Source organism: Eucyclogobius newberryi, unplaced genomic scaffold, assembly GCF_026437365.1.
Source record: "Eucyclogobius newberryi isolate DKJ021-1_F unplaced genomic scaffold, fEucNew1.0.hap1 SCAF_5, whole genome shotgun sequence".
NCBI lineage: Eukaryota > Metazoa > Chordata > Actinopteri > Gobiiformes > Gobiidae > Eucyclogobius > Eucyclogobius newberryi.
In genome coordinates, this window is record NW_027316167.1 from 2,662,758 (window position 1) to 2,686,782 (window position 24,025).

The 24,025-nt window shown below is 48.4% G+C and overlaps 2 protein-coding genes across 2 annotated transcripts in view; both read right to left on the reverse strand.

Annotated features, from left to right (window-relative positions):
• Positions 1-6,341: 6,341 nt before the first annotated feature.
• Positions 6,342-24,025, reverse strand: part of LOC140381488 (retinal cone rhodopsin-sensitive cGMP 3',5'-cyclic phosphodiesterase subunit gamma-like) — a 455,783-nt gene continuing 438,099 nt past the window's right edge. Inside the window, exon 4 of the mRNA XM_072465566.1 lies at positions 6,342-6,946. The gene's annotated coding sequence lies outside the window, so the exon portion shown is untranslated. The remainder of the gene's footprint in view (positions 6,947-24,025) is intronic.
• Positions 7,374-24,025, reverse strand: part of shank2b (SH3 and multiple ankyrin repeat domains 2b) — a 190,558-nt gene continuing 173,906 nt past the window's right edge. Inside the window, exon 20 of the mRNA XM_072465600.1 lies at positions 7,374-8,077. Coding sequence (XP_072321701.1) covers positions 7,558-8,077 — 520 coding nt within the window. The 3' untranslated portion in view covers positions 7,374-7,557. The remainder of the gene's footprint in view (positions 8,078-24,025) is intronic.

Genomic DNA, 24,025 nt, shown 5'->3' on the forward strand with positions numbered 1-24,025 from the left:
CCAGAACCTCTTCATTCCCTCCAGAACCTCCTCATTCCTCCAGAACCTCCTCATTCCCTCCAGAACCTCCTCATTCCTCCAGAACCTCCTCATTCCCTCCAGAACCTCCTCATTCCTCCAGAACCTCCTCATTCCCTCCAGAACCTCCTCATTCCTCCAGAACCTCTTCATTCCCTCCAGAACCTCCTCATTCCCTCCAGAACCTCCTCATTCCCTCCAGAACCTCCTCATTCCTCCAGAACCTCCTCATTCCCTCCAGAACCTCCTGCAGGAGAAACACCTCCAGTCTCTTCACACGAGTCCTTCTGCAGACCTTTCCCCAGAGGAACCTCACATGAGTGACTCTGAAGGTCAAACCTCTGCTTGTGTGGAGCGAGGACAGAGTCAAGCACGTGTCCTTCGCAGAGCGGTTCTACACGTGTCCTTCACAGAGCGGTTCTACACGTGTCCTTCACAGAGCGGTTCTACATGTGTCCTTCGCAGAGCGGTTCTACACGTGTCCTTCATAGAGTGGTACACGTGTCCTTCACAGAGCGGTTCTACACGTGTCCTTCATAGAGTGGTACACGTGTCCTTCACAGAGCGGTTCTACACGTGTCCTTCGCAGAGCGGTTCTACACGTTTCCTTCGCAGAGCGGTCCTTCGCAGAGCGGTTCTACACGTTTCCTTCGAAGAGCAGTTCTACACGTGTCCTTCACAGAGCGGTTCTACACGTGTCCTTCACAGAGCGGTTCTACACGTGTCCTTCGCAGAGCGGTTCTACACGTGTCCTTCATAGAGTGGTACACGTGTCCTTCACAGAGCGGTTCTACACGTGTCCTTCATAGAGTGGTACACGTGTCCTTCACAGAGCGGTTCTACACGTTTCCTTCGCAGAGCGGTCCTTCGCAGAGCGGTTCTACACGTTTCCTTCGAAGAGCGGTTCTACACGTGTCCTTCACAGAGCGGTTCTACACGTGTCCTTCGCAGAGCGGTTCTACACGTGTCCTTCATAGAGTGGTACACGTGTCCTTCACAGAGCGGTTCTACACGTGTCCTTCATAGAGTGGTACACGTGTCCTTCACAGAGCGGTTCTACACGTGTCCTTCGCAGAGCGGTTCTACACGTTTCCTTCGCAGAGCGGTCCTTCGCAGAGCGGTTCTACACGTTTCCTTCGAAGAGCGGGTCTACACGTGTCCTTCGCAGAGCGGTTCTACACGTGTCCTTCGAAGAGCGGGTCTACACGTTTCCTTCGAAGAGCGGGTCTACACGTGTCCTTCGCAGAGCGGTTCTACACGTGTCCTTCGAAGAGCGGGTCTACACGTGTCCTTCGCAGAGCGGTTCTACACGTGTCCTTCGCAGAGCGGTTCTACACGTGTCCTTCGAAGAGCGGGTCTACACGTGTCCTTCGCAGAGCGGTTCTACACGTGTCCTTCGAAGAGCGGGTCTACACGTGTCCTTCGCAGAGCGGTTCTACACGTGTCCTTCGCAGAGCGGTTCTACACGTGTCCTTCGCAGAGCGGTTCTACACGTGTCCTTCGCAGAGCGGTTCTACACGTGTCCTTCACAGAGCGGTTCTACACGTGTCCTTCGCAGAGCGGTTCTACACGTGTCCTTCATAGAGTGGTACACGTGTCCTTCACAGAGCGGTTCTACACGTGTCCTTCACAGAGCGGTTCTACACGTGTCCTTCGCAGAGCGGTTCTACACGTGTCCTTCGCAGAGCGGTTCTACACGTGTCCTTCGCAGAGCGGTTCTACACGTGTCCTTCACAGAGCGGTTCTACACGTGTCCTTCACAGAAGGAGAGGAGAACATCAGAGTCGTTTAGGAAATGTAGCGGTTTCTGACTCAAGATAAAGATCTGCAGAGACTTTAGAACTGGTTTGACAAAGATCAAAGAGTTTCGATCGTGTGATGAAGAGAACGAGCTTCAAACCTGCATCAGGAGCTGTTTATAGAGAAAAGTGATGCCTCGCTCGGCCTCGCTCGGGCTCGGCGTCGCTCGGGCTCGCTCGGGCTTGCTCGGGCTCGCTCGGGCTCGCTCGGGCTCGGCCTCGCTCGGGCTCGGCGTCGCTCGGGCTCGCTCGGGCTCGCTCGGGCTCGGCCTCGCTCGGGCTCGGCGTCGCTCGGGCTCGCTCGGGCTCGCTCGGGCTCGCTCGGGCTCGGCCTCGCTCGGGCTCGGCGTCGCTCGGGCTCGCTCGGGCTCGCTCGGGCTCGCTCGGGCTCGGCGTCGCTCGGGTTCAGAACGCTCAGAAACCTTGAAACATCTGAATAAACTAAAGCAGTTTTTCTCTGGAGGAGGATTTTTACTCGCCCTTGAACCTGAAGCTTTGAGGTTTGATTCTTGCTTTTGGCCTGAACGTGTGACTGAGACGTCGTTCAGTCGTGATTATTGCTCCAATAAGTGACTTTATGATGTTCAGAATGTGACGTTTGTCCAGAAGAGAAAACGTGACTTCACTGTTTAACCTTTGTTTTTGGCCTAGAATGTGAATCTTACGTCTTTTCATCTGCTCCATAAACCACAGGCTCAAAAACCATCGACAACATCCAAAAAACGTCATAAAATCATAATAATAATACATATTTGTCTTTTAATAATGATAATCTTATGATAAATAGTGTTTGTGGTGCAGCGGTGGACAGCGCCCTCTGCAGTCACAAACTGGGATAGTTCCATTAGAATGATTCAAGTATTTTCATAACTCAAAGTGTTTGTTCAGCTGCTGAAGAAGAACCTAAGCTCATGAGCCAGGTCCTCGGAGCGGCGGGAGAATCGGATCAGTATCGGACGAGCTGGACTCGACACCCGACCTGTAAATACTGGTATCGGGTATCGGGATCGGATATCGGACATCGCAGACCAGTCACTTCTCGTCGACACTTGTTTAATATCGATTCAAATCAGATCTAAATAAAAGTGTAACTAATCATTAGATTTGATCAGTCGAGCTTCATTTGACCCAGATAAAGATGAAGAGGTGCGAGGACATTCAGCAGAAACTCTTCATTTTGTTGTAATTCCTCGTTGGTCCAGGAGGAGTTTCATCTGGACGTTTGGACTCTGAGCCGAGAGTCTCCTCAGGACAATAGGAGGCTGATGGTAACAAAGAGGTTACCATCAGCCTCCCCAGTGGGCGGGACCTACTCAGAGCAGGATAAATATCTGAGTTCCCGGTCTTGATCCACAGATTGAAAATGACTCTTGGCTCAGACTCCAAACGTTCCAAACTTCATTTCATAACCACGATGAAGCTCCGCCTCTTCCTCAGCAGCATGAAGCTCCTCCTCTTCCTCAGCAGCATGAAGCTCCGCCTCTTCCTCAGCAGCATGAAGCTCCTCCTCTTCCTCAGCAGCATGAAGCTCCGCCTCTTCCTCAGCAGCATGAAGCTCCTCCTCTTCCTCAGCAGCATGAAGCTCCGCCTCTTCCTCAGCAGCATGAAGCTCCTCCTCTTCCTCAGCAGCATGAAGCTCCGCCTCTTCCTCAGCAGCATGAAGCTCCGCCTCTTCCTCAGCAGCATGAAGCTCCGCCTCTTCCTCAGCAGCATGAAGCTCCGCCTCTTCCTTAGCAGCTGCACAAACTTTGCTCTTAAATCTATAAAAGTGTCACTTGGGGAAGTTATAAATTCTCTTTATATTTGACTCTAAGATAAATATATATCGATATCTATGTACACATCTAGTAATACTTAAAACAACTTTTAAAAATCGCTCAAAACATTTCGCCAAACTTCCCTAAACGCTCCATTTACAGAACCTGGAGCTACAGAACCTGGAGCCACAGAACCTGGAGCCACAGAACCAGGAACCACAGAACCTGGAGCCACAGAACCAGGAACCACAGAACCTGGAGCCACAGAACCTGGAGCCACAGAACCAGGAGCCACAGAACCAGGAGCCACAGAACCAGGAGCCACAGAACCTGGAACCACAGAACCTGGAGCCACAGAACCAGGAGCCACAGAACCAGGAGCCACAGAACCTGGAACCACAGAACCTGGAGCCACAGAACCAGGAGCCACAGAACCAGGAGCCACAGAACCTGGAGCCACAGAACCAGGAGCCACAGAACCTGGAGCCACAGAACCAGGAGCCACAGAACCAGGAGCCACAGAACCTGGAACAGAACCTGGAGCCACAGAACCTGGAGCCACAGAACCAGGAGCCACAGAACCTGGAACAGAACCTGGAGCCACAGAACCTGGAGCCACAGAACCAGGAGCCACAGAACCAGGAGCCACAGAACCTGGAGCCACAGAACCAGGAGCCACAGAACCTGGAACAGGACCTGGAGCCACAGAACCTGGAACAGAACCTGGAGCCACAGAACCTGGAGCCACAGAACCAGGAGCCACAGAACCTGGAGCCACAGAACCAGGAGCCACAGAACCTGGAGCCACAGAACCAGGAGCCACAGAACCAGGAGCCACAGAACCTGGAGCCACAGAACCAGGAGCCACAGAACCAGGAGCCACAGAACCTGGAGCCACAGAACCTGGAGCCACAGAACCAGGAGCCACAGAACCAGGAGCCACAGAACCTGGAGCCACAGAACCTGGAGCCACAGAACCAGGAGCCACAGAACCTGGAGCCACAGAACCAGGAGCCACAGAACCAGGAGCCACAGAACCAGGAGCCACAGAACCTGGAGCCACAGAACCAGGAGCCACAGAACCTGGAACAGGACCTGGAGCCACACTTTCCCTCAGAACGGTCACGATCCACATTCGTGTCATTTCAACGTGATTTATGCAGCGTTTCGCGGCCATCGTGAGCGCTCTTCTTGTGTGGATTTCCTGAGATCGTTTGACCTTGGTTTGACCCTTCTTTTGACCCTAGGTTTGACCCGCTCGTGCTCCTGTGAGTGGAGAAACCGTGATTCTACCATGACAAGGTGCAAACCGTACGGAAGCCCATTTGTGCCAAGAACAACGTCTGTTCCACATCGAGAGACCTGGTTTAGACCTGGTTTAGTCCTAGTTTACTCCTGGTTTAGTCCTGGTTTAGTCCTAGTTTAGTCCTGGTTTAGTCCTAGTTTAGTCCTGGTTTAGTCCTGGTTTAGTCCTGGTTTAGTCCTGGTTTAGTCCTGGTTTAGACCTGGTTTAGACCTGGTTTAGTCCTGGTTTAGTCCTAGTTTAGTCCTGGTTTAGTCCTGGTTTAGTCCTGGTTTAGTCCTGGTTTAGTCCTGGTTTAGACCTGGTTTAGACCTGGTTTAGTCCTAGTTTACTCCTGGTTTAGTCCTGGTTTAGTCCTGGTTTAGTCCTGGTTTAGACCTGGTTTAGACCTGGTTTAGTCCTGGTTTAGTCCTAGTTTAGTCCTGGTTTAGTCCTGGTTTAATCCTAATTTAGTCCTGGTTTAGACCTGGTTTAGACCGGGTTTAGACCTGGTTTAGTCCTGGTTTAGTCCTGGTTTAGTCCTGGTTTAGACCTGGTTTAGTCCTGGTTTAGTCCTGGTTTAGACCTGGTTTAGACCTGGTTTAGTCCTAGTTTAGGCCTGGTTTAGGCCTGGTTTAGACCTGGTTTAGTCCTGGTTTAGACCTGGTTTAGACCTGGTTTAGACCTGGTTTAGTCCTGGTTTAGTCCTAGTTTAGTCCTGGTTTAGACCTGGTTTAGACCGGGTTTAGACCTGGTTTAGTCCTGGTTTAGTCCTGATTTAGTCCTGGTTTAGTCCTGGTTTAGTCCTGGTTTAGACCTGGTTTAGACCGGGTTTAGACCTGGTTTAGTCCTGATTTAGTCCTGGTTTAGTCCTGGTTTAGTCCTAGTTTAGTCCTGGTTTAGACCTGGTTTAGACCGGGTTTAGACCTGGTTTAGTCCTGGTTTAGTCCTGGTTTAGTCCTGGTTTAGTCCTGGTTTAGTCCTGGTTTAGACCTGGTTTAGTCCTGGTTTAGACCTGGTTTAGTCCTGGTTTAGTCCTGGTTTAGACCGGGTTTAGACCTGGTTTAGTCCTGGTTTAGTCCTGGTTTAGTCCTGGTTTAGTCCTGGTTTAGACCTGGTTTAGTCCTGGTTTAGACCTGGTTTAGTCCTGGTTTAGTCCTGGTTTAGACCTGGTTTAGACCTGGTTTAGACCTGGTTTAGACCTGGTTTAGTCCTGGTTTAGTCCTGGTTTAGACCTGGTTTAGTCCTGGTTTAGTCCTGGTTTAGACCTGGTTTAGTCCTGGTTTAGACCTGGTTTAGTCCTGGTTTAGTCCTGGTTTAGACCTGGTTTAGACCTGGTTTAGACCTGGTTTAGACCTGGTTTAGTCCTGGTTTAGTCCTGGTTTAGACCTGGTTTAGACCTGGTTTAGACCTGGTTTAGACCTTCTGCACGTGTCCGTTGAGCATCAGGAGCACGTTCTTGGCACAAACGTTCTCCGCTCCTGGTGAAAGCAGCAGAACATTAGATTTGTTCTCATTTCGACACCGAGTGAAAAGCAAAAGTGGAAAGTCCAAAATGTCTTTTGTAACTTCAGTAACGCGTGAATCTAGTGGAAATATTCTCTGACAAACTCTAGCAAAGATAGAAAAGGAGCAGTGACCAGCGCAGCTCAGCCGGCCCAAAGGACCCGGGCCAGTCCAGCCTTAGACCGGGTTCAGACCGGGTTCAGACCGGGTGTAGTCCAGGGATAGTCCAGGGATAGTCCGGGTTAAGATCCACAGTTTGACCTGGGTCTAATCCAAGGGAAGATCTGGAGTTTTAGACCAGGCCTAGTCCAAGTGTAGACCAGGTTTAGATCCAGACACGTAGAGACACTTAGACCAACAAGGCTTAGTCCAGGGTTAGACCAGGGTGTAGTCCATGTCTAGACCAGGTTTAGATCCCGAGAGGAGCAGGGCAGAGCAGCAGGACTGGTACATCCTATTTTGATCAAATCCACTCAGGATCCTTTGAGTTTGAGGAAAAAGTGGCAAAGGTGAGAACACACGAGAGCCAGAGAAGGCCTGGTCCAAGTCCAGGCCCTCCTCTGGACCAGGTCTGGACCAGGACTCTCCTCTGGACCAGGTCTGGACCAGGACCTCCTCTAGACCAGGTCTGGACCAGGACCTCCTCAGTCGCAGATGAGGTTTATGTTATATCCAAAACTACAGCTTGACTTTACGTTGAAACAGAACAGAAATCTGGAGCTCTGGACCAGGACCCTCATCTGGACCGGGTCTGGACCAGGACCCTCATCTGGACCGGGTCTGGACCAGGACCCTCATCTGGATCGGGTCTGGACCAGGACCCTCATCTGGATCGGGTCTGGACCAGGACCAGATCAGATCTTTGATACATCCTGCAGCCACAAACCCAACGACGCTCCGAACCCGATGTTGAAAGTTCGGTCCAATCGAGAGTTGGAACAGAAATCTGGACCTCTGAAACTAGGACTGAACCAGGTCCGTCATCTGGGTCTGAACCAGGACCAGACCAGGATCTCCAAAGTCCCAGGTGAGGTCACATCCTGCAGCAACAAATCCACCGACGATCCGAGCCTAAGTCTGGGCCTCTAAACTAGGACTAAAACGGGACCTTGATCTGGACTAGGATCTAATCTGCAGAAGTCTCGTTTGGAACCAGGAACCTGGTTTGGGACCCGTTCTGGACCCCGGGCCCGGCCTATCTGTCCTGCAGCAGTTTGAGCGCCCTCTCGATGTTCATGCGGTGTCCCACGCGCGTCACGCCCAGGTCGATCAGGTCCTCCTTCTGCAGCGACGGCAGGTGCGCGCCTTCGATCTCGTTGTCCAGAAAGGCGTCCTTGTGCTCGCCCAGGTTCAGACTGTCCAGCCAGTCGGCCACGTCGTGCTTGCTCCACAGCTCCACGGGCTTGGACGCGAAGGGTTTGCCCGAGGCGGCGACGGCCTGCAGGAGCGTGAGCGGCGACGGCGAGCGCGAGGACCCGGAGCCGCCGCACGACGAGCTGAGGCTGTAGCCGCCCTGCGAGAAGACGTCGGTCAGCGTGGGCGAGGCGGACGGCGGCAGCGACGAGCACGGCGTCAGCGAGCAGTCCGGGGGCGTGCAGGGCAGCGGCGAGTGAGGGTGAGGGGTTAGCGAGGAGGGAGGCGTGGACGAGGAGAGAGGAGAACCCACCGCAGCAGCAGAAGAAGAAGAAGAACGCAGCCCTGAGTCGTCCGAAGGTCTGAGGAGACACGGAAGCAATGTTACATGTCGGTTACACGTCAGTTACACGTCAGTTACACGTCAGTTACACGTCAGTTACGTGACAGTTACACGTCAGTTACAAAACAGTTACACGTCAGTTACACGACAGTTACACGTCAGTTACACAACAGATACACGACAGTTAATTGTCAGTTACACGTCAGTTACACGACAGTTACACGACAGTTACACGTCAGTTACACAACAGATACACGTCAGTTACACGACAGTTACGCGACAGTTACACGTCAGTTACACAACAGATACACGACAGTTAATTGTCAGTTACACGTCAGTTACACGACAGTTACACGACAGTTACGCGACAGTTACACGTCAGTTACAAAACAGTTACACGTCAGTTACACGACAGTTACACGTCAGTTACACAACAGATACACGACAGTTAATTGTCAGTTACACGTCAGTTACACGACAGTTACACGACAGTTACACGTCAGTTACACAACAGATACACGTCAGTTACACGACAGGTACACGTCAGTTACACGACAGTTACGCGACAGTTACACGTCAGTTACAAAACAGTTACACGTCAGTTACACGTCATTTACAAGACAGTTACACTTGAGTTACACGTCGGTTACACGTCAGTTACACGACAGTTACACGTCAGTTACACGTCGGTTACACGTCGGTTACACAACAGTTACACGTCGGTTACTCGTCAGTTACACGTCGGTTACATGACAGTTAATTGTCAGTTACACGTCGGTTACATGACAGTTACACGTCAGTTACACGTCAGTTACATGTCGGTTACACAACAGTTACACGTCGGTTACTCGTCAGTTACACGTCGGTTACACGACAGTTAAACGTCAGTAACACGTCGGTTACATGACAGTTACACGTCGGTTACTCGTCAGTTACACGTCGGTTACACGTCGGTTACTCGTCAGTTACACGTCGGTTACACGTCGGTTACACGACAGTTACACGTCGGTTACACGTCGGTTACACGTCGGTTACACGACAGTTAAACGTCAGTTACACGTCGGTTACTCGTCAGTTACACGTCGGTTACACGTCAGTTAAACGTTGGTTACACGTCAGTTACACGACAGTTACACGTCAGTTACACGACAGTTAAACGTCGGTTGCACGTCGGTTGCACTTCGGTTACACGTCAGTTACACGACAGATACACGTCAGTTACACGTCAGTTACACGAAAGTTACACGTCAGTTACACGTCAGTTACACGAAAGTTACACGTCAGTTACACGTCAGTTACACGTCAGTTACACGTTAGTTACACGTCGGTTACATGAGAGTTACACGTCAGTTACACGTCAGTTACACGTCGGTTACACAACAGTTACACGTCGGTTACACGTCAGTTACACGTCGGATACACAACAGTTACACGTCGGTTACACGTCAGTTACACGACAGTTACACGACAGTTACACGTCGGTTACACGACAGTTAAACGTTGGTTACACGTCAGTTACACGACAGTTAAACGTGGGTTGCACGTCGGTTGCACGTCAGTTACACGTCAGTTACTCGTCAGTTACACGTCGGTTACACGACAGTTACACGTCGGTTACACGACAGTTACACGTCGGTTACACGACAGTTACACGTCGGTTACACTTCGGTTACACAACAGTTACACGTCGGTTACACGACAGTTAAACGTCAGTAACACGTCGGTTACATGACAGTTACAAATCAGTTACACATCGGTTACACAACAGTTACACGTCGGTTACTCGTCAATTACACGTCGGTTACACGTCAGTTACACGACAGTTACACGTCAGTTACACGACAGTTAAACGTCGGTTACACGTCAGTTACACGACAGTTACACGTCGGTTACACGTCGGTTACACGTCGGTTACTCGTCAGTTACACGTCGGTTACACAACAGTTACACGTCGGTTACACGTCGGTTACTCGTCAGTTACACGTCGGTTACTCGTCAGTTACACGTCGGTTACACGACAGTTAAACGTTGGTTACACGTCAGTTACACGACAGTTACACGTCAGTTACACGACAGTTAAACGTCGGTTGCACGTCGGTTGCACTTCGGTTACACGTCAGTTACACGACAGTTACACGTCAGTTACACGTCAGTTACACGTCATTTACACGACAGTTACACGACAGTTACACGTCGGATACACGTCAGTTACACGTCGGTTACTCGTCAGTTACACGTCGGTTACACGTCAGTTACACGACAGTTACACGTTGGTTACACGACAGTTAAACGTCGGTTACACGTCAGTTACACGTCAGTTACACGTCGGTTACTCGTCAGTTACACATCGGTTACACGTCAGTTACACGACAGTTACACGTCGGTTACACGTCGGTTACACGTCAGTTACACGACAGTTACACGTCATTTACACGTTAGTTACACGTCGGTTACACGTGAGTTACACGTCAGTTACGTGACAGTTACACGTCAGTTACAAAACAGTTACACGTCAGTTACACGTCAGTTACGTGACAGTTACACGTCAGTTACAAAACAGTTACACGTCAGTTACACGACAGTTACACGACAGTTACACAACAGATGCACGACAGTTAATTGTCAGTTACACGTCAGTTACACGACAGTTACACGACAGTTACACGTCAGTTACACAACAGATACACGTCAGTTACACGACAGTTACGCGACAGTTACACGTCAGTTACAAAACAGTTACACGTCAGTTACACGACAGTTACACGTCAGCTACACAACAGATACACGACAGTTAATTGTCTGTTACACGTCAGTTACACGACAGTTACACGACAGTTACACGTCAGTTACACAACAGATACACGTCAGTTACACAACAGATACACGTCAGTTACACGACATGTACACGTCAGTTACACGACAGTTACGCGACAGTTACACGTCAGTTACACGTCATTTACAAGACAGTTACACTTGAGTTACACGTCAGTTACACGTCAGTTACACGTCAGTTACACGACAGTTACACGTCAGTTACACGTCGGTTACACGTCGGTTACACAACAGTTACACGTCGGTTACTCGTCAGTTACACGTCGGTTACACGACAGTTAATTGTCAGTTACACGTCGGTTACATGACAGTTACACGTCAGTTACACGTCAGTTACATGTCGGTTACACAACAGTTACACGTCGGTTACTCGTCAGTTACACGTCGGTTACACGACAGTTAAACGTCAGTAACACGTCGGTTACATGACAGTTACACGTCGGTTACTCGTCAGTTACACGTCGGTTACACGTCGGTTACTCGTCAGTTACACGTCGGTTACACGTCGGTTACACGACAGTTACACGTCGGTTACACGTCGGTTACACGACAGTTAAACGTCAGTTACACGTCGGTTACTCGTCAGTTACACGTTGGTTACACGTCAGTTACACGACAGTTACACGTCAGTTACACGACAGTTAAACGTCGGTTGCACGTCGGTTGCACTTCGGTTACACGTCAGTTACACGACAGATACACGTCAGTTACACGACAGTTACACGAAAGTTACACGTCAGTTACACGTCAGTTACACGTTAGTTACACGTCAGTTACACGTCAGTTACACGTCAGTTACACGCCGGTTACACGTCGGTTACACGTCAGTTACACGTCGGTTACTCGTCAGTTACACGTCGGTTACACGTCAGTTACACGTCGGTTACACGTCAGTTACACGACAGTTACACGACAGTTACACAACAGATGCACGACAGTTAATTGTCAGTTACACGTCAGTTACACGACAGTTACACGACAGTTACACGACAGTTACACGTCAGTTACACAACAGATACACGTCAGTTACACGACAGTTACGCGACAGTTACACGTCAGTTACAAAACAGTTACACGTCAGTTACACGACAGTTACACGTCAGTTACACAACAGATACACGACAGTTACACAACAGATACACGTCAGTTACACGACATGTACACGTCAGTTACACGACAGTTACGCGACAGTTACACGTCAGTTACACGTCATTTACAAGACAGTTACACTTGAGTTACACGTCAGTTACACGTCAGTTTCACGACAGTTACACGTCAGTTACACGTCGGTTACACGTCGGTTACACAACAGTTACACGTCGGTTACTCGTCAGTTACACGTCGGTTACACGACAGTTAATTGTCAGTTACACGTCGGTTACATGACAGTTACACGTCAGTTACACGTCAGTTACATGTCGGTTACACAACAGTTACACGTCGGTTACTCGTCAGTTACACGTCGGTTACACGACAGTTACACGTCAGTTACACAACAGATACACGACAGTTAATTGTCAGTTACACGTCAGTTACACGACAGTTACACGACAGTTACACGTCAGTTACACAACAGATACACGTCAGTTACACGACAGTTACGCGACAGTTACACGTCAGTTACACAACAGATACACGACAGTTAATTGTCAGTTACACGTCAGTTACACGACAGTTACACGACAGTTACGCGACAGTTACACGTCAGTTACAAAACAGTTACACGTCAGTTACACGACAGTTACACGTCAGTTACACAACAGATACACGACAGTTAATTGTCAGTTACACGTCAGTTACACGACAGTTACACGACAGTTACACGTCAGTTACACAACAGATACACGTCAGTTACACGACAGGTACACGTCAGTTACACGACAGTTACGCGACAGTTACACGTCAGTTACAAAACAGTTACACGTCAGTTACACGTCATTTACAAGACAGTTACACTTGAGTTACACGTCGGTTACACGTCAGTTACACGACAGTTACACGTCAGTTACACGTCGGTTACACGTCGGTTACACAACAGTTACACGTCGGTTACTCGTCAGTTACACGTCGGTTACATGACAGTTAATTGTCAGTTACACGTCGGTTACATGACAGTTACACGTCAGTTACACGTCAGTTACATGTCGGTTACACAACAGTTACACGTCGGTTACTCGTCAGTTACACGTCGGTTACACGACAGTTAAACGTCAGTAACACGTCGGTTACATGACAGTTACACGTCGGTTACTCGTCAGTTACACGTCGGTTACACGTCGGTTACTCGTCAGTTACACGTCGGTTACACGTCGGTTACACGACAGTTACACGTCGGTTACACGTCGGTTACACGTCGGTTACACGACAGTTAAACGTCAGTTACACGTCGGTTACTCGTCAGTTACACGTCGGTTACACGTCAGTTAAACGTTGGTTACACGTCAGTTACACGACAGTTACACGTCAGTTACACGACAGTTAAACGTCGGTTGCACGTCGGTTGCACTTCGGTTACACGTCAGTTACACGACAGATACACGTCAGTTACACGTCAGTTACACGAAAGTTACACGTCAGTTACACGTCAGTTACACGAAAGTTACACGTCAGTTACACGTCAGTTACACGTCAGTTACACGTTAGTTACACGTCGGTTACATGAGAGTTACACGTCAGTTACACGTCAGTTACACGTCGGTTACACAACAGTTACACGTCGGTTACACGTCAGTTACACGTCGGATACACAACAGTTACACGTCGGTTACACGTCAGTTACACGACAGTTACACGACAGTTACACGTCGGTTACACGACAGTTAAACGTTGGTTACACGTCAGTTACACGACAGTTAAACGTGGGTTGCACGTCGGTTGCACGTCAGTTACACGTCAGTTACTCGTCAGTTACACGTCGGTTACACGACAGTTACACGTCGGTTACACGACAGTTACACGTCGGTTACACGACAGTTACACGTCGGTTACACTTCGGTTACACAACAGTTACACGTCGGTTACACGACAGTTAAACGTCAGTAACACGTCGGTTACATGACAGTTACAAATCAGTTACACATCGGTTACACAACAGTTACACGTCGGTTACTCGTCAATTACACGTCGGTTACACGTCAGTTACACGACAGTTACACGTCAGTTACACGACAGTTAAACGTCGGTTACACGTCAGTTACACGACAGTTACACGTCGGTTACACGTCGGTTACACGTCGGTTACTCGTCAGTTACACGTCGGTTACACAACAGTTACACGTCGGTTACACGTCGGTTACTCGTCAGTTACACGTCGGTTACTCGTCAGTTACACGTCGGTTACACGACAGTTAAACGTTGGTTACACGTCAGTTACACGACAGTTACACGTCAGTTACACGACAGTTAAACGTCGGTTGCACGTCGGTTGCACTTCGGTTACACGTCAGTTACACGACAGTTACACGTCAGTTACACGTCAGTTACACGTCATTTACACGACAGTTACACGACAGTTACACGTCGGATACACGTCAGTTACACGTCGGTTACTCGTCAGTTACACGTCGGTTACACGTCAGTTACACGACAGTTACACGTTGGTTACACGACAGTTAAACGTCGGTTACACGTCAGTTACACGTCAGTTACACGTCGGTTACTCGTCAGTTACACATCGGTTACACGTCAGTTACACGACAGTTACACGTCGGTTACACGTCGGTTACACGTCAGTTACACGACAGTTACACGTCATTTACACGTTAGTTACACGTCGGTTACACGTGAGTTACACGTCAGTTACGTGACAGTTACACGTCAGTTACAAAACAGTTACACGTCAGTTACAAGTCAGTTACGTGACAGTTACACGTCAGTTACAAAACAGTTACACGTCAGTTACACGACAGTTACACGACAGTTACACAACAGATGCACGACAGTTAATTGTCAGTTACACGTCAGTTACACGACAGTTACACGACAGTTACACGTCAGTTACACAACAGATACACGTCAGTTACACGACAGTTACGCGACAGTTACACGTCAGTTACAAAACAGTTACACGTCAGTTACACGACAGTTACACGTCAGCTACACAACAGATACACGACAGTTAATTGTCTGTTACACGTCAGTTACACGACAGTTACACGACAGTTACACGTCAGTTACACAACAGATACACGTCAGTTACACAACAGATACACGTCAGTTACACGACATGTACACGTCAGTTACACGACAGTTACGCGACAGTTACACGTCAGTTACACGTCATTTACAAGACAGTTACACTTGAGTTACACGTCAGTTACACGTCAGTTACACGTCAGTTACACGACAGTTACACGTCAGTTACACGTCGGTTACACGTCGGTTACACAACAGTTACACGTCGGTTACTCGTCAGTTACACGTCGGTTACACGACAGTTAATTGTCAGTTACACGTCGGTTACATGACAGTTACACGTCAGTTACACGTCAGTTACATGTCGGTTACACAACAGTTACACGTCGGTTACTCGTCAGTTACACGTCGGTTACACGACAGTTAAACGTCAGTAACACGTCGGTTACATGACAGTTACACGTCGGTTACTCGTCAGTTACACGTCGGTTACACGTCGGTTACTCGTCAGTTACACGTCGGTTACACGTCGGTTACACGACAGTTACACGTCGGTTACACGTCGGTTACACGACAGTTAAACGTCAGTTACACGTCGGTTACTCGTCAGTTACACGTTGGTTACACGTCAGTTACACGACAGTTACACGTCAGTTACACGACAGTTAAACGTCGGTTGCACGTCGGTTGCACTTCGGTTACACGTCAGTTACACGACAGATACACGTCAGTTACACGACAGTTACACGAAAGTTACACGTCAGTTACACGTCAGTTACACGTTAGTTACACGTCAGTTACACGTCAGTTACACGTCAGTTACACGCCGGTTACACGTCGGTTACACGTCAGTTACACGTCGGTTACTCGTCAGTTACACGTCGGTTACACGTCAGTTACACGTCGGTTACACGTCAGTTACACGACAGTTACACGACAGTTACACAACAGATGCACGACAGTTAATTGTCAGTTACACGTCAGTTACACGACAGTTACACGACAGTTACACGACAGTTACACGTCAGTTACACAACAGATACACGTCAGTTACACGACAGTTACGCGACAGTTACACGTCAGTTACAAAACAGTTACACGTCAGTTACACGACAGTTACACGTCAGTTACACAACAGATACACGACAGTTACACAACAGATACACGTCAGTTACACGACATGTACACGTCAGTTACACGACAGTTACGCGACAGTTACACGTCAGTTACACGTCATTTACAAGACAGTTACACTTGAGTTACACGTCAGTTACACGTCAGTTTCACGACAGTTACACGTCAGTTACACGTCGGTTACACGTCGGTTACACAACAGTTACACGTCGGTTACTCGTCAGTTACACGTCGGTTACACGACAGTTAATTGTCAGTTACACGTCGGTTACATGACAGTTACACGTCAGTTACACGTCAGTTACATGTCGGTTACACAACAGTTACACGTCGGTTACTCGTCAGTTACACGTCGGTTACACGACAGTTAAACGTCAGTAACACGTCGGTTACATGACAGTTACACGTCGGTTACTCGTCAGTTACACGTCGGTTACACGTCGGTTACTCGTCAGTTACACGTCGGTTACACGTCGGTTACACGACAGTTACACGTCGGTTACACGTCGGTTACACGTCGGTTACACGACAGTTACACGTCGGTTACACGTCGGTTACACGACAGTTAAACGTCAGTTACACGTCGGTTACTCGTCAGTTACACGTTGGTTACACGTCAGTTACACGACAGTTACACGTCAGTTACACGACAGTTAAACGTCGGTTGCACGTCGGTTGCACTTCGGTTACACGTCAGTTACACGACAGATACACGTCAGTTACACGACAGTTACACGAAAGTTACACGTCAGTTACACGTCAGTTACACGTTAGTTACACGTCAGTTACACGTCAGTTACACGTCAGTTACACGCCGGTTACACGTCGGTTACACGTCAGTTACACGTCGGTTACTCGTCAGTTACACGTCGGTTACACGTCAGTTACACGTCGGTTACACGTCAGTTACACGTCAGTTACACGTCGGTTACTCGTCAGTTACACGTCAGTTACAGGTCGGTTACACGTCAGTTACACGACAGTTACACGTCGGTTACACGTCAGTTACACGACAGTTACACGTCGGTTACACGTCGGTTGCACGTCGGTTACACAACAGTTACACGACAGTTACACGTCAGTTACACGTCAGTTACACATCGGTTACAAGTCATTTACACGTTAGTTACACGTTAGTTACACGTCGGTTACACGTCAGTTACACGTTAGTTACACGTTAGTTACACGTCAGTTACACGTCAGTTACACGTCGGTTACACAACAGTTACACGTCGGTTACACGTCAGTTACACGTCGGATACACAACAGTTACACGTCGGTTACTCGTCAGTTACACGTCGGTTACACGTCAGTTACACAACAGTTACACGACAGTTACACGTCGGTTACACGACAGTTAAACGTTGGTTACTCGTCAGTTACACGTCGGTTACACGTCGGTTACACGACAGTTAAACGTCGGTTACACGTCAGTTACACGACAGTTACACGTCGGTTACACGACAGTTAAACGTTGGTTACACGTCAGTTACACGACAGTTACACGTCGGTTACACGTCAGTTACACGACAGTTACACGTCAGTTACACGACAGTTAAACGTCGGTTGCACGTCGGTTGCACTTCGGTTACACGTCGGTTACTCGTCAGTTACACGTCGGTTACACGACAGTTAAACGTCAGTAACACGTCGGTTACATGACAGTTACACGTCGGTTACTCGTCAGTTACACGTCGGTTACACGTCGGTTACTCGTCAGTTACACGTCGGTTACACGTCGGTTACACGACAGTTACACGTCGGTTACACGTCGGTTACACGTCGGTTACACGACAGTTACACGTCGGTTACACGACAGTTAAACGTCAGTTACACGTCGGTTACTCGTCAGTTACACGTTGGTTACACGTCAGTTACACGACAGTTACACGTCAGTTACACGACAGTTAAACGTCGGTTGCACGTCGGTTGCACTTCGGTTACACGTCAGTTACACGACAGATACACGTCAGTTACACGACAGTTACACGAAAGTTACACGTCAGTTACACGTCAGTTACACGTTAGTTACACGTCAGTTACACGTCAGTTACACGTCAGTTACACGCCGGTTACACGTCGGTTACACGTCAGTTACACGTCGGTTACTCGTCAGTTACACGTCGGTTACACGTCAGTTACACGTCGGTTACACGTCAGTTACACGTCAGTTACACGTCGGTTACTCGTCAGTTACACGTCAGTTACAGGTCGGTTACACGTCAGTTACACGACAGTTACACGTCGGTTACACGTCAGTTACACGACAGTTACACGTCGGTTACACGTCGGTTGCACGTCGGTTACACAACAGTTACACGACAGTTACACGTCAGTTACACGTCAGTTACACGTCGGTTACACGTCATTTACACGTTAGTTACACGTTAGTTACACGTCGGTTACACGTCAGTTACACGTTAGTTACACGTTAGTTACACGTCAGTTACACGTCAGTTACACGTCGGTTACACAACAGTTACACGTCGGTTACACGTCAGTTACACGTCGGATACACAACAGTTACACGTCGGTTACTCGTCAGTTACACGTCGGTTACACGTCAGTTACACAACAGTTACACGACAGTTACACGTCGGTTACACGACAGTTAAACGTTGGTTACTCGTCAGTTACACGTCGGTTACACGTCGGTTACACGACAGTTAAACGTCGGTTACACGTCAGTTACACGACAGTTACACGTCGGTTACACGACAGTTAAACGTCGGTTACACGTCAGTTACACGACAGTTACACGTCGGTTACACGTCGGTTACACGTCGGTTACACAACAGTTACACGTCGGTTACACAACAGTTACTCGTCAGTTACACGTCAGTTACACGTCGGTTACACGTCAGTTACACGACAGTTACACGTCGGTTACACGACAGTTAAACGTTGGTTACTCGTCAGTTACACGTCGGTTACACGACAGTTAAACGTCGGTTACACGTCAGTTACACGACAGTTACACGTCGGTTACACGTCGGTTACTCGTCAGTTACACGTCGGCTACACAACAGTTACACGTCGGTTACACGTCGGTTACTCGTCAGTTACACGTCGGTTACTCGTCAGTTACACGTCGGTTACATGACAGTTAAACGTTGGTTACACGTCAGTTACACGACAGTTACACGACAGTTACACGTCAGTTACACGACAGTTAAACGTCGGTTGCACGTCGGTTGCACGTCGGTTGCACGTCGGTTGCACTTCGGTTACACGTCAGTTACACGACAGATACACGTCAGTTACACGACAGTTACACGTCAGTTACACGACAGATAGACGTCAGTTACACGACAGTTACACAACAGTTACAGGTCAGTTACACGTCAGTTACACGTCATTTACACGACAGTTACACGACAGTTACACGTCGGTTACACGTCAGTTACACGTCGGTTACTCGTCAGTTACACGTCGGTTACACGTCAGTTACACGACAGTTACACGTCGGTTACGCGACAGTTAAACGTCGGTTACACGTCAGTTACACGTCAGTTACACGTCGGTTACTCGTCAGTTACACGTCAGTTACACGTCGGTTACACGTCAGTTACACGACAGTTACACGTCGGTTACACGTCAGTTACACGTCAGTTACACGTCAGTTACACGTCAGTTACACGTCGGTTACACGTCGGTTACACGTCAGTTACACGACAGTTACACGTCATTTACACGTTAGTTACACGTTAGTTACACGTCGGTTACACGTTAATTACACGTCGGTTACATGAGAGTTACACGTCAGTTACACGTCGGTTACACAACAGTTACACGTCGGATACACAACGGTTACACGTCGGTTACACGTCGGTTACACGTCAGTTACACGTCAGTTACACGTCACTTACACGTCAGTTACACGTCGGTTACGCGTTAGTTACACGTCGGTTACACGTCAGTTACACGTCGGTTACACGTCGGTTACATGACGGTTACACGACAGTTATACGTCAGTTACACGTTGGTTACACGTCACTTACACGACAGTTACACGTCAGTTACACGTCAGTTACACGTCAGTTACACGTCGGTTACACGTCAGTTACACGTCAGTTACACGACAGTTAAACGTCGGTTACACGTCAGTTACACGACAGTTACACGTCGGTTACACGTCGGTTACACGTCGGTTACTCGTCAGTTACACGTCGGTTACACGACAGTTGCACGTCGGTTACACGTCGGTTACTCGTCAGTTACATGTCGGTTACTCGTCAGTTACACGTCGGTTACACGACAGTTAAACGTTGGTTACACGTCAGTTAGACGACAGTTACACGTCAGTTACACGACAGTTAAACGTCGGTTGCACGTCGGTTGCACTTCGGTTACACGTCAGTTACACGACAGTTACACGTCAGTTACACGTCAGTTACACGTCAGTTACACGTCATTTACACGACAGTTACACGACAGTTACACGTCGGTTACACGTCAGTTACACGTCGGTTACTCGTCAGTTACACGTCGGTTACACGTCAGTTACACGACAGTTACACGTTGGTTACACGACAGTTAAACGTCGGTTACACGTCAGTTACACGTCAGTTACACGTCGGTTACTCGTCAGTTACACGTCGGTTACACGTCAGTTACACGACAGTTACACGTCAGTTACACGTCGGTTACACGTCGGTTACACAACAGTTACACGTCGGTTACTCGTCAGTTACACGTCGGTTACATGACAGTTAATTGTCAGTTACACGTCGGTTACATGACAGTTACACGTCAGTTACACGTCAGTTACATGTCGGTTACACAACAGTTACACGTCGGTTACTCGTCAGTTACACGTCGGTTACACGACAGTTAAACGTCAGTAACACGTCGGTTACATGACAGTTACACGTCGGTTACTCGTCAGTTACACGTCGGTTACACGTCGGTTACTCGTCAGTTACACGTCGGTTACACGTCGGTTACACGACAGTTACACGTCGGTTACACGTCGGTTACACGTCGGTTACACGACAGTTAAACGTCAGTTACACGTCGGTTACTCGTCAGTTACACGTCGGTTACACGTCAGTTAAACGTTGGTTACACGTCAGTTACACGACAGTTACACGTCAGTTACACGTCAGTTACACGTCGGTTACACGTCAGTTACACGTCAGTTACACGACAGTTAAACGTCGGTTACACGTCAGTTACACGACAGTTACACGTCGGTTACACGTCGGTTACACGTCGGTTACTCGTCAGTTACACGTCGGTTACACGACAGTTACACGTCGGTTACACGTCGGTTACTCGTCAGTTACATGTCGGTTACTCGTCAGTTACACGTCGGTTAATCGACAGTTAAACGTTGGTTACACGTCAGTTACACGACAGTTACACGTCAGTTACACGACAGTTAAACGTCGGTTGCACGTCGGTTGCACTTCGGTTACACGTCAGTTACACGACAGTTACACGTCAGTTACACGTCAGTTACACGTCAGTTACACGTCATTTACACGACAGTTACACGACAGTTACACGTCGGTTACACGTCAGTTACACGTCGGTTACTCGTCAGTTACACGTCGGTTACACGTCAGTTACACGACAGTTACACGTTGGTTACACGACAGTTAAACGTCGGTTACACGTCAGTTACACGTCAGTTACACGTCGGTTACTCGTCAGTTACACGTCGGTTACATGACAGTTACACGTCGGTTACTCGTCAGTTACACGTCGGTTACACGTCGGTTACTCGTCAGTTACAAGTCGGTTACACGTCGGTTACACGACAGTTACACGTCGGTTACACGTCGGTTACACGTCGGTTACACGACAGTTAAACGTCAGTTACACGTCGGTTACTCGTCAGTTACACGTCGGTTACACGTCAGTTAAACGTTGGTTACACGTCAGTTACACGACAGTTACACGTCAGTTACACGACAGTTAAACGTCGGTTGCATGTCGGTTGCACTTCGGTTACACGTCAGTTACACGACAGATACACGTCAGTTACACGTCAGTTACACGAAAGTTACACGTCAGTTACACGTCAGTTACACGAAAGTTACACGTCAGTTACACGTTAGTTACACGTCGGTTACATGAGAGTTACACGTCAGTTACACGTCAGTTACACGTCGGTTACACGTCAGTTACACGTTAGTTACACGTCAGTTACACGAAAGTTACACGTCAGTTACACGTCAGTTACACGTCAGTTACACGTTAGTTACACGTCGGTTACATGAGAGTTACACGTCAGTTACTCGTCAGTTACACGTCGGTTACACGTCAGTTACACGACAGTTACACGACAGTTACACGTCGGTTACACGACAGTTAAACGTTGGTTACACGTCAGTTACACGACAGTTAAACGTGGGTTGCACGTCGGTTGCACGTCAGTTACACGTCAGTTACTCGTCAGTTACACGTCGGTTACACGACAGTTACACGTCGGTTACACGACAGTTACACGTCGGTTACACGACAGTTACACGTCGGTTACACTTCGGTTACACAACAGTTACACGTCGGTTACACGACAGTTAAACGTCAGTAACACGTCGGTTACATGACAGTTACACATCAGTTACACATCGGTTACACAACAGTTACACGTCGGTTACTCGTCAATTACACGTCGGTTACACGTCAGTTACACGACAGTTACACGTCAGTTACACGACAGTTAAACGTCGGTTACACGTCAGTTACACGACAGTTACACGTCGGTTACACGTCGGTTACACGTCGGTTACTCGTCAGTTACACGTCGGTTACACAACAGTTACACGTCGGTTACACGTCGGTTACTCGTCAGTTACACGTCGGTTACTCGTCAGTTACACGTCGGTTACACGACAGTTAAACGTTGGTTACACGTCAGTTACACGACAGTTACACGTCAGTTACACGACAGTTAAACGTCGGTTGCACGTCGGTTGCACTTCGGTTACACGTCAGTTACACGACAGTTACACGTCAGTTACACGTCAGTTACACGTCATTTACACGACAGTTACACGACAGTTACACGTCGGATACACGTCAGTTACACGTCGGTTACTCGTCAGTTACACGTCGGTTACACGTCAGTTACACGACAGTTACACGTTGGTTACACGACAGTTAAACGTCGGTTACACGTCAGTTACACGTCAGTTACACGTCGGTTACTCGTCAGTTACACATCGGTTACACGTCAGTTACACGACAGTTACACGTCGGTTACACGTCGGTTACACGTCAGTTACACGACAGTTACACGTCATTTACACGTTAGTTACACGTTAGTTACACGTCGGTTACACGTGAGTTACACGTCAGTTACGTGACAGTTACACGTCAGTTACAAAACAGTTACACGTCAGTTACACGTCAGTTACGTGACAGTTACACGTCAGTTACAAAACAGTTACACGTCAGTTACACGACAGTTACACGACAGTTGCACAACAGATGCACGACAGTTAATTGTCAGTTACACGTCAGTTACACGTCAGTTACACGACAGTTACACGACAGTTACACGTCAGTTACACAACAGATACACGTCAGTTACACGACAGTTACGCGACAGTTACACGTCAGTTACAAAACAGTTACACGTCAGTTACACGACAGTTACACGTCAGTTACACAACAGATACACGACAGTTAATTGTCAGTTACACGTCAGTTACACGACAGTTACACGACAGTTACACGTCAGTTACACAACAGATGCACGACAGTTAATTGTCAGTTACACGTCAGTTACACGACAGTTACACGACAGTTACACGACAGTTACACGTCAGTTACACAACAGATACACGTCAGTTACACGACAGTTACGCGACAGTTACACGTCAGTTACAAAACAGTTACACGTCAGTTACACGAC